At 36.1% G+C, this 12,903-nt stretch overlaps 1 protein-coding gene across 1 annotated transcript in view; it reads left to right on the forward strand.

The window, feature by feature from the left end:
• Positions 1-12,903, forward strand: part of SGTB (small glutamine rich tetratricopeptide repeat co-chaperone beta) — an 88,339-nt gene that overhangs the window by 27,430 nt on the left and 48,006 nt on the right. The window contains exon 4 of the mRNA XM_044657716.1: positions 1,775-1,844. Coding sequence (XP_044513651.1) covers positions 1,775-1,844 — 70 coding nt within the window. The remainder of the gene's footprint in view (positions 1-1,774; positions 1,845-12,903) is intronic.

Consider the following 12,903-nt stretch of genomic DNA (forward strand, 5'->3'; position numbering starts at 1 on the left):
AAAAAAAAAAACAAAATTACACATATTCTCAATTGGAAGAATTTAGAAAATTATTTGTAACAGAAGAAAGTATACTTAGTTGTAAAAGTAGGTTATCTTATCTTTGTGATTTCTCAGGTTCTGCTCTTCTGCTTTTTTTTTTTTAACTCAGTTACCTTGTTTATCAAGCAATGGTTAGTCCTTTAATTAGATGAAATGAGTAATTCTCCAGGCCATATGATGATCAATTTTACTTCCAGCTCATGAAAAGGGGTTTTTAGGTGAGTTTTCAAAGCCCGAATTATATCATTAAAATGAAACATTCTACCTTCTAGAATCTAGAAAGAGTAAGTTATAATTTAATTTCTAATATCAACTTGCTAAAAATACAATATTGCTAACAAAGTTTTGAAAAAGTTAAAAAAAAAATCCAGTCCCTATTCTCTCTGGGTTTGCTAGAAATTTAGAACTAAAACAGCAAACTCTCTCAAAAACCTGAAGTATTCAGGGCAGTGATGCAATAAATGCCATACCAAGCTTGTTTTCATCTTGTATAGCTGTAGGCAATTTTAACTGATTGCAGCTGTTAGTCTCCTATTAGGTTTACAGCAGAATTATAATATGCTTTTTAAAATTCCTTCAGTTTACTTATGTGACTTAAGACAACGAAACTTAGATTCAGGTGTTTTATTAATAATCCTTAACTTCTCATCTGATGAACATTTATTAAACGTCTACTTAAGTGCCAGGCACTGTGCTAGGTGCTAGGGATACAAAAATAAAATGAACAGTTACTGCCCTTTAGGAGGTTATTTGAGTCAAATATGAAGTAGATAATATTTATAGCATTTTAAAATTATACATACTGTAATTTTAATAATAGTGAGCTATATTTGATGGACTTGTTATAAATAAACATGATAATTGTTCTGTAAGGAGGACAAGGGGATTTTTGGTTGAATATATTAAAAGGTTAGGTCGCCAGGGGATTGAACAATTATCAATCCCCAATTAAGAATAACCTCAAGTTAAAATTACTTTTATAAAAGTTTATTTACAAAATATAGGAGAGAGATTTAAGAGCAGTCTAATCAAGGTCTCAGGGTCCCAGCCACCACTCCTCCAAGAACCAGAAGACCTCCTTCAGGTCCTGTTCACAAACCAGAAGCCCCTGACTCACTCAACTCTCTCTTTTTAAAGGGGCCTTTTTGTGTGTCGCTTCCTTTGCCTTCCTCTCAGTTTGCGTGTCCAATTACAACAGATGTTTTTCTTAGGACTGCCCTAGAGGCAGTAAGTAAATTCTGATTTGTTACTCATTTTAGGACATGTGCGTTACAGACCACCCAACTTGTGAGTTAAATGGAGATGTTTTCACTTTTGGCGATTAAATCTAAAGATGGACAGGGCAGATTTAATCTAATTATCACAATTCACAAATAACATTTTCTAGAGGATAGATTTATGTACTTGAAAAGGTGACCCCATGGTAAAAACAAACATGAAAGCTTACATGAAAGCAAGTGGTAAAGTACAGGCTCTTCCATTCGCCTCTTGAGATACTGGTTTGTATATATATGTGATTTTTTAATTGGACAGAATGTTGAATATTTCTTGATTCTAAGTTGAATCATAGAAAATCTGAATAAAATGGTAGTCTTTGACACCATGGAATGGTTTCTATAACTGTAGATGACATAAGATGAGAATCATTAATTTGGAATTATTTTGATTGAGTTTTTGTTGGATAAATCTTTGTTAACTGGAAATCATGTTGACTTTTTAAAAAATGTTTCAGAATGACATTTTGCCACTTTCGAATTCTTTGCCTGAAGATGTGGGGAAAGCAGATCAATTGAAGGATGAAGGTGAGTAATTCTAGACAAAATTGCTTTTCTCAGCACTTGTATTGGAACTGACCCTGAAGTATTAGAAAAATGATAAGAGGAATGAACAGTCTTGGAGTGCTATCTTAGCCCATGCCACCATGGCTTCCTTATTAACCAATCAAAATTCATACCAGAATTTCAGAGCAGAAATGTACTGAATGTGGTCAGAGTTAACACAAGGCATTTCTGTGTGCAAAGGAGGATTTGAAAATTGTGTTTTTTGTGTAACAATCCACCAAAGGCTTTAATCATTCACTTTAACAGCAATTTGATTTATAATGAAATAAATATCTATATCATCTGAAGAATGGCATTTTATGGCATCAAAATGTGTACATTTAGATGAAATAACATTTAAAAAAATCCTTTATTTTCCCTTGGTTTTTGTTTTACTGCCAGCTACCTACATTGTATATTTCTAGTCCCACCTTTTGGCTACAGTAAAAATCTAGACAGCGAGAGATGATTGTTGGGCAGAACAGGTGTGTCTTCCTTTAAGAAATTAATCATTCAGAGGAAAAACTACGGGAGTGGAAACACAGAAGAAAAATTACTGCTTGAACACATGGGTTGATGTGGACATGATTTGGGATGTAAACTCTTAATGACCACCCTAGAGCAATTATCAATAATATGGAAATAGGTCTTTATTGATGACACATGAAGAAACCAGTGGAAATGTGCATCAGCTACAGGGTATGAGGGAGAGAGAGAGCAAGAACATGAATCATGTACCCATGGAAAAATTTTTTCTAAAAAATAAAAAAATAAAAAAACCCAATCAAGAAGGGACAAAAAAAATTTAATCATATGAAAAGAAATACTTATACAACAGATAACTTAGAATTTGATTATTTGTATCAGATAGTAAAATCTATTGCGTTTTGTTAGGAATTATCCGCATGGGGATAATTGAAATCCTAATAACATAGAGGCACTGTAAAATCTTTAAGGACATTGGATTAGATAACTTCATAGGTCCTTTCTAGTTTTCAGTGCATTGTTGTAAGAGACTTTTTTTTTTAAATTTAAATAATTTTTTATTTTTAGAAAAAATTTCCCTGGTTATATAAGTCATGTTTTTACTTTACCCTTCACCCCCTTCACCCCCCAACATCCCCCCACTCACCCCCTCCCCCTGCCATAGCTAATTTGCATTTCCACTGGTGTGGTCAGTCAAGACTTATTTACACATTACTGATAGTTACATGGGTGTGGTCTTTTCAGGTCTACTGTAAGAGACTTTTTCAGCAAATGAATCTGACTGTGTATTCAATATAGTTTAAAAAAAACAAACTTATCTTCCATTATAGAATCATTACTGTGTATTGGTTCCAAGGCAGAAAAGCAGTAAGGATCAGACAATGCAGGTTAAGTGATTTGCCCAGGGTCACAGCTAGGAAGTGTCTGAGGTCAGATTTGAATCCAGGACCTCATGTCTCCAGGCCTGGCTTTCTATCCGCTGAGCTAACAACCTTGCCCCCAAAATATAGTTTTTTATTTTGAGTTGTCTTCTTCTTATTTGAAAATCAGCAATATACATATGGTGTTATTATGATGTTATATCTATCATTCTGATCACTTCTCTTACTCATTTTCTTCTGGATTCTTCACTCATTATTATGCTTATTATTAGTCAAATGCTTATCTATTAGCCAAAATATTTGAGTAACTGGGAGTCATGATTTCCCAATCATAATAAATAAGATGTTATCATAAAATAATTACTTACTGTGCAGAATACAAATATAATAATAAATATGATAGCTATTTATTAAATGCCTATGATCCTAAATTGATGCCTTATACCAAAACCTGACTTCCAGGCACTTTTTTGGATGATATTGTATGGTTGTAGAACATTGAAGTCCCTGAAGAATCAAAGCTGCAGATGATACAAAAGAAATTAGAGAGATGTATGGTGGGTGCAAGTAGCCCATGGAATGACCCAAGCATAAGAAGTAGTAAGACATACTGTGGAAAGATAAGATTAGAAAAGCTGATAGATATAAAAAATCCACTGGATTAAGCCAGTCCTTGTAACTTAATAGGAAAAGTCAAAGATGATCTTAAAGTTATAAATGTGGAGGCAGCTGGATTCTAGGTTCAAAACTGATAGATACTTCCAGCTATGTAACCCCAGGCAAGTCACTTAATCGCCATTTTCCAACCCTTACCCCTCTTCTGCCTTGGAACTAATACACAGTATTAATTCTAAGACAGTAGGTAAAGGTTTGTAAAAAAAAAGAAGTTATAAGTGTGTGACACCTAAATGGTGTTCAGATTAGAAGGAGGAACAGCCTTGGGGGAAAGATCATTAGGTAGAGAATTCCTGAAGGCAGTTTGTGATGTGTTCTGGAGCCCAAAGGAAAGATAGAGGTTGAGGTTTAGGAATCATTTACATGGAGAAGGTAGTTGAAACCAGAGGAGTGAATGTGATTGCCAAGGGAGAGAGCATAGAGTGAAAACAGACAAAAAAAAGAAGAATGGAGAATCCAGAAGAAAATGAGTCAGAAAGAGAAGTGATGAGAATGATGGACCAGGAGGGTGAGATGTTTTTGAATCTAAAGCAGGAAACCATTATTTAGGAGGAGGGTGATAATCAACCATTTCAATGCTTGAGAATGGGCATGTAAAATTAGTATAAAAAAAAAGGTTACTGGACTCCCAGTTGGGATATGACCTTTGAGCAAGGAAAATAATTTATATGATAACCACAGTAATACAAAGGAAAGCAATTCTGAAGGACTTAAGTAAACACAGGGACCAATCATGACTTTAGAAGGCTAACTATGAAGCATGTCTCAGACCTCTTAAGAGAGGTGATAGCTTAGAAGGTGCAGAATGAGACATGAATCTTTAGACATTGTTAGCCCATTGTTTAATTTTATTTGAATTTTTTTTGTTAGAAGAGAGAGAATTTTATTGGATAGAATGAGTTAGTAGTTTGTGAGAATAATATTGAAAAAGGAAAGGACATTAATAAAACTTTTAAAAATACAAAGAAGAAAACAAGGAAGTTTGTGGGAGAGGCATATAAACAGATCAGTTTATTACTACCTTATAAAATTGAATTATGCTTAAAATATTACATGTAACAAGAATTGAAAGATTAATGTAAAATTCTCTTTTTGTTCTTTGAATACTGAAATGTTTATGTTGCTAAGTTCATAAGAAAAAAGAAAACATTTTTAAAAAGCTGACCTTAGGATGACAGCTTCATCTCAGTGATTTGTTCAACAAGCTGAGCTGTGAAAAGAAGCCAGCGAGACTAGACAATAGCTGAATAGAATGCCATGGGTAAAAAAGAGGAAATTTTTTTAAAGATTGATGAGGGAAAACCACAAGGATGAAGAATGCATGTTGTTCATGCTGCCATATGCAGATGGATGGTCAACCCATCAATTTGGTCCATTAGTACATAGATCTTGGACAGAGATTGCTCATAGACAATAAACTGGTTTTAGAATTGAACTGAAAGGAGAAAGGAATAGGATTGTCTTTGAGAAATTACATAGTGCTCTTTATCATCTCAGGCTACTTCCAGAAATGATATATCTTTTTTTTTTTAAATTAAATTAAAAAAATTTAAAAAATCTTAGTCTTAGAATCAATATTAAGTGTTGGTTCTAAGGCAGAAGAGCAGTAAGGTCTAGGCAATTGGGATTAAATGATCATACAGCTGGGAAGTGTCTGAGGTCGGATTTGAATCCAAGATCTCATGTCTCCAGGCCTGGCAGTCTATCTACTCAGCCACCTAGCTGCCCCCAAAGTCATATCTTAAAAAAAAAAATCTAGGCTTGACTTACTGATTATCTAGGTATAAGAAAGTGATGGAGAAAATGCTGGTATAGATAAAACATAAAAGCTTAAATTATATAAATTTTTTTCTCCCTAGACAGCCAGTTGTTAAACATTTATCAGCACAACCTTTTATATATGGTTTGTGGAGAGGTATGGTACAGTAAATATAGGACATGTATCTTAAGTCAGGAAGATTAGGATCAAGTCCTGCCTTCTACATATACTGGAAAAGTGACCCAGAGGAAGTTACCGAATTTCTCTGTGCCCTAAGCAACTCTTTAAAAACATAAGCTACTGAGCAGGTTCCAATCAACATTGGAAAAGGGCAATTCCAGATTGAAAGACTTAAAAAAAAAAGAAAAAAAGATCAAAGACAGCTAGGTGGCTTAGTGGATAGAGAGCCAGGTCTGGAGTTGGGAGGACTTTAATTAAAATCTGGCCTCAGACATGTCCTAGCTGTGTGATCCTGAGCAAGTCACTTAACCCCAATTGCCTAACCCTTACCACTCTTTTGCCTTGGAACTGATACTCAATATCAATTCCAAGACCAAAGTTGAGAGTTTTTTAAAATCAGTATTTTTCTAGTGGATTGATATGGTTGCAAGTCATTAAATATAAAGTCTTTGGAGAATTAAAATTGCATATCACCCAAAAGACAAGTGGGTAGTATATGCTGAGTGTGAGTAGGAGGCATATTAACAACAAATAGTTGTGTAGAAGAAGCATCATAAAAGATATAATCGAGGGGCAGCTGGGTAGCTCAGTGGAGTGAGAGTCAGGCCTAGAGACAGGAGGTCCTAGGTTCAAACCCGGCCTCAGCCACTTCCCAGCTGTGTGACCCTGGGCAAGTCACTTGACCCCCATTGCCCACCCTTACCACTCTTCCACCTATGAGACAATACACTGAAGTTAAAGGGTTTAAAAAAAAAAAGATATAATCGAAAAGCTGTATTGGTGGAGAAAGGAAGTCCAATTATATGTGGCCTTTGTGCTCCATTAGTGTCAATGCAATGTCAAGAAGTTTTAGAGGATAACACTCAGCAAGTCAGATGGACTTCCCTCTGAGGTACTTACAGGAGGTCATGGATAATAATTACATAGTTTGAAAAAGCATGAATTGACTAATATAAAAGGGAAAAATGGGAAGATTATGGTTGGACTGGATATTAAAGTTTGGTTGCCAGGGATCGATTCCAAATAAGAGGCCCAAGTCAGGATGACTTTTATGGTGGTTTATTTACAATTAGGAAGGTTGAAGGTAGGGAAAATGAAAGAGAGAAACTCTGGCCAGGACCAGAGGCTTGAACTAGGGAGGCTTCAGAGGCCCCAGCACAGAGGTTAATTAAACAAGGCTTCTAGCCACAAGGCCTCCTCTAAGAAGAGAAGCCTCCTTGAGGCTAGAGCCTCCAGAAATGCCAAAGGAAGAGAAAGAGAGTCAGCCTAACTTACCCACGTGGCAGTTCAAAAGGAAGCAGTCTGAGGTCTCACCCGAGCTCCTCTAACACCAAGTTCAATGGGGCAAAAGCCCCTCAAAGGAAGTTACCATCATATTTAAAAGATAGCAGCTTTCATCACTTCCTGCGTCCACCTCCAGTTTCATGTAGACAAATGGCAGCTTCAACACTGTTTTGGACTCTCCAGGGGGCAGTCACTTGTTTTTGATTTGCCACTTACTATCATGTGTGGGTCACAGACCTTCCTCCCCCACCACTTAATTCAAAGTTGGGTGGGGTGACATTATTCCTGGTGGCTAAAGTCTAAAGAATGAATTAGGGTGAACTAATTCCATTTACACACTAATCCATTCTGCTCACATAGATGAGTTCCATCAGATTATTGAGGAAATCTTAACATTTTGTGGACAAATGGAAAAAGTATATTGGAGAGGGAAAGCCTAATGATGCATGAGAGAAGCAGAGAGTTTTAGAATGTGTATCTGAAGGAGGCAAGAAAGGAAGGAATCCAAGCACAGGTGGTGGGATAGCTTAGTGCAAGGGTTCATAAACTCGAGAACATTCTTGATTCCTCCCTTCCTCCCTCCATCCCTTCCTCCCTCTCTCCCTTCCTTCCTACCTTCCTTCCTTTTTCCTTTCCTCTCTTCCTTTTGGTTCCAATGTAGAAGAGCAGTAAGGGCTAGTCAGTTGGAATTAAGTAATTTGTTCATAATCATACAGTTAGGAAGTTTCTGAGACCCAATTTGAATCCAGTACCTCCCATCCCTAGGCCTGGCTCTATTCACTGAGCCACCTACCTGCCCCAAATTCTTATTTCAACATAGTTGGTTTCCTTCATAGTCCTGTATATTTTATGCATCTAAAATCATGATTCTGAGAAGAGGTCCACAGGCTTTACTAAATTGCCAGAGGGGTCAATGACACACCAAAGAGTTTAAGGATTCCTATGTAGTAGGAACAATTTTCCATCTTTGACAGGAAGGAAGGAAGGAGGGAGAGTGAAAGTAATGATACTGAGATGCTTTGAAGAAATGGGGAAGAGATGCTAAGGGAGTTGATGTCATATAATCTCATCTTTCTTGGAGAAGTTGGAGGTTTTAAACCACTTGTCTATTTAATCTTAGGTATGATAGTGTGTGAGAACTGGAAACACAAGGCTGGAAAAAGTTTTTGTGGGCAGTGAGATAAAGAGTTTTAAGAACAGAGTAGAAGGCATATTGAGTAGCAACAAGTGATCAAGTGATGTCATATAGCTTGAAATTTTTCCTAGGCAAATTCAATTTGATTTTGTGATTTTTGTTCAGCAATGCATGGCAACCATGAAACAGCAGTTGGAGTTAGTTGCAGTTGGTTATCCAAGGTTAAGAATTTGATGATTGGGAATATCAGGAGGATAAGTCGAAGGATTCAGATTGTAAGGGCTGGTGAAACAATAGTTTCAATGGTCAAAGCTAGAGATGGAGACAAGTGAAGAAAGAGAGATAGATATTCTAGAAGAATTTGAAAGAATTAACTTCTTTTCCTCTTTCTCATTTCCTGCTTCCATTGCCAAATCTTGTCAATTCTATCTCTCTAATATTGCTCTCTTACCTGTCTCCTACTTTTTCACATTGCTAGTACTCTAATACATGCCCTTATCACCCCTCATCTGGGCCATTAGTTTCCTAACTTGAACTTCCTTCATTCTTTCCAATCCCTAATGCAAAAATAATCTTCCCATTACATAGGTTTAGGGCAGCTTGGTAGCTCAATGGATAGAGGGCTAGGCCTGAAGTCAGGAAAACTCAGCTTTCTGGGTTCAAATCTGGCCTCAGGCACTTGCTGGCTGTGTGACCCTTGAAAAGTCACTTAATCCTGTTTGCCTCAGTTTCTTGATATGTAAAATGAGCTGGAGAAGGAAATGGCAAACCACTCCACTGCCTCTGCCAAGAAAACCCCAAATAGGGTCACAAAGAGTTGGATGTGACTGAAAAACAACTGAACAACAAAATAAACATTATGTAGATACAACCATTTTACCCATTTCCTCAAAAACTTTAGGTCATTCCTTATTGCCTGCAGAATAAAACATAAAAGAAATTACCAAGGCATTAAAAGTAGGTCTTCTATAATCTGACTCCAGCCTTTCCTGATCTTATTTCTTCTCATTACTACCCTTAACTGTACTACAACCACCTAGTTGGCTGTCTGTTCCCTAAACTTATTTTGCCACCTTCTATTTCTATGCATTTGCAAAGCTTTCTCCCTATCTCTGGATTGCATTCCCTTAGTCCTCTCCCCTATCAGACTCTTTCTCCCTCATTTGAAAAATTAAAGTGTTTTTTCGGTAAATAAAAAAATTCAATTTTCCTTCCTCCCACTCCCCAATGAAAAACAAACAAAAAAACCTGTAACAAATAGGCACAGGAAAATAGAATAAATTCCCACATTGGCCATGCCTCAAAATATATATCTTACTCTACATTCTGAGACCATCTTGTCTTTGTCAAGGAGTTAGGCTACATGTTTCTTCATGGATCCAGAATTCCACTCTTTTAAGACTTGGTTCAATTGCTACTGCCTATCTGAAGCCATCCTTGATCCCTCTAGCTAAAAGCCATATTTCCTTCCTTAAATTTCTCTAGAACCTTTTTGAAGGCAGGAACTGAATAATTTTTAACATTCTTGGTATTACATACAATGCCTTGCCCATAGTGGATGCTTACTAAGTGTCAAATTGAATTGAATATTAACTTCCTGATTATGGTATTAGGAGCAAAGGAAGAGATTGACTGTGAACCAGACACTAGACATCCATGATGGAAATAATGAAAATATTGGGAGAATTAGGAGATCATTGGGTGGCAACAACAAGGAGTGGGAGAAGGTGGTAAAAATAGATTCTAAGGACCCACTATAGTGTTGGGGATTCAAAGACAAAAGTAAGTCAAGCTACTCCGCCTAGGGCTTTATATTTTAATAGCAGGAGTTTCATAGAAGTTTTAGCTGCCAGACTGGTTCTTGGATTTGTCTGGTTTGTTCTAAAATCCTTTCCTGTTTGGCAAGATGTGATTGAACTCACTTGTTGCTGGCATTAACGTTGAGGACACAGAGGTCACCTTCATACCTACCTTAGGCAATAGAGTACACACTTTAATGGATGAATTTTGTTTTTGAAAAATGGCAAATTATATATATTCCAAACCTATCATCCTCTACCACTGCAAAGAATTGGGCTCATATAATGTTAGATTTCTTTATACATGTTGGTTAGTTTTTCTATACTTTTTTTTGTGTCTCTCATTTTTTGTCATAAAAGATGCTCTAGGAGGAGAGAAGAAGCAGGCACACATTGGAAAATGTAGGTGATTTGTAACCAAAAAGAACAACAAAAATTTATTTTCAAAAATAAGAAATTATCCTGCTATTTTTCAGGACTTTATTATGTATGATACACTGATAGAAGGGAGTCAAGGTCCTCCACAAGGTATATATTTTTAGGCCTCAGTTTCTTTATAAAATCATCTGTAAGAGCTCTTTTTTTTTTCTCTAAGCTTTTATGATTCTATAATTCTTTGCCTACAACTCTGTTAAGGGGAGGTTGGAATGGGGATGAGGAGAAAGCTGTGCTGATTGAGAGAGAGAGAGCAGAAAGTTCTCAGTCACCTAAGCAAAGAGCTGGCTCTTTTGTGGTATTAACTGAGGAGCTCTTCTTTGAGAAGTACTGAGATTCCCTGGGAGGCTCCTTAACAAATACCCTTCTGTCCTTTCTGGCAGGCAATCAAATAGAAGTTAAAGATCACTTGGCCCATTTCAAAGAGAGTAGAGATGAAGCCTCATGTTCCAGCCAAGATTACCTATTGCAGGGAAACAGATCCTAATGTCCTAAACTGTGAATGAGAACTGACAGATTCCCTATGGTAGGCAGAGTACTTATTTAGGGAGCATGCTGTGTATTAAAAAACAAACAAAAAAACAAAAAAACAAAAAAAACGAAAACCAACAATTTTTGGCCTTTCTCAGCCTCCTTTTCAACTTATATTGTGGGGAAAAAAAAGTAATTTGGTGCAGAAAATCACATGGCCTGCAGTGATAGAACTGCTCTTTCTACACAGTGTTTCCCTTGGAGCCTGGGGTATGCTTCTCTTATTCCTTCTGGCCCTGATCCTGAGTGCTGACTCATGGAAACCATTCAGCAGCTCCCTGTGAGATTCTAAACCATTTCCTACTCATCTTCTAAGGTTGGGCTTAAAGGCATAGGCAAACCACTTTTAAGAACCAGAGTAGAAAGCATTACAACTGTTGAATTTCCAGGTGTTTGTTTCTAACAATTTTGTTGGTTTCTATGTTTTCAAAAATGATTTATCCTGAAAGTCGCTGACAACCAGGTACTCTAAATCCTTTGGGTGGAGGGATTTTGATAAAACATAAGCAAAACAAACAAACTAAAACACAAGCAAAAGGAAATAAGAAATTATTTAATTTAAAATCTAGAATAAAGGATGTGGCTTTTAATTTGTCTAGATATAACTATTCATATTTATTAGGTACTTATTAGTTACCATGCAGGCTAACTTTTATTTTCACAGTAAAATAGTTTATTAAAAGGTTCTACCTTGTCTCACTGTTTATTATTTTGTTTTTTCCCTTACAACTTGTTTTATTTATTTTTTATTTTTATTTTAAAAAATATTATTTAGGGGATAAGTAGGTAGCTTAGTGGGTTGAGAGCCAGGTCTAGAGATGGGAAGTCTTGGGTTCCAATCTGGACTCAGCTAGTTACTCTAGCTGTATGACCCTGGGCATGTCACTTAACTTCCTAACCCTTACCACTCTTCTGCCTTGAAATCAATACCCAGTATTGATTCTAAGATGGAAGGTAAGGGTTTAAAAAAAAAAAAAAAATATATATATATATATATAATTTACTTATTTTAACATTCTTTTCTTTTTAAATTTGGAGTTCCAAATTCTCTCCCTCCTTCCCACATCCTCCTTCACCCACTGAAAAGGCAAGCAATATGAGAGCAATTACACATATGAAATCATGCAAGACATATTTTCATCTTAGACATATTGCCAAAAAGAGCAAGAAAAATAAGGAAAGTGAGAAAATTATATTTCAATTTGCACTCAGAGTTCATCAGTTCTTTTTTTGGAGACAGATGGTATTTTTTCATTATGTGTCCTTTGGAATTGTTTGGATCGTTGTATTAATGAGAGTAACCAAGTCTTTCATAGTTGATCATCGTTTAAATATTGCTGTTACTGTGCACAGTAATCTTCCAGTTTTTCTCACTTCACTTTTCATCAGTTCATTTAGGTCTTACCATATTTTCCTGAGCTGCCCCATCCCCCATCATTTGTGATACTACAATAGTATTCTAACATAATCATATTCCATTATTTGTTCAGCCAATCCCCAATTGATGAACTTCCCTTCAATTTCCAATTTTTTTCCACCTCAAAAAGAGTTGCTAAAAATATTTTTGTACATATAGGTCCTTTTTTTTTCTCTTTGGGATACAGGCTTTGCAGTTATATTGCTGGATCAAAGGGGAAACACAGTTTTATAACCCTTTAGGTATAGTTCCAAATTGTTGGTGTTACAGACTTCTGCTTACGTCTTAAGTTTCCTTAGTCAAGAAAAATGTTTCAGCCTGATTTTTTGTTCACTCTGCTGCTCCAAAATTTGATTTTGATTTTTCATTTCTTAAAAAGTAACTTGATGAAGCAAAATTTAGCCTTTAAAGTTCGCCAACAAAGTATTTATGTACATTTTAAATCCATGTAAGATTCCA

The sequence above is a fragment of the Gracilinanus agilis genome, chromosome 1 (assembly GCF_016433145.1).
Source record: "Gracilinanus agilis isolate LMUSP501 chromosome 1, AgileGrace, whole genome shotgun sequence".
In the NCBI taxonomy this organism is placed as follows: Eukaryota; Metazoa; Chordata; class Mammalia; order Didelphimorphia; family Didelphidae; genus Gracilinanus; species Gracilinanus agilis.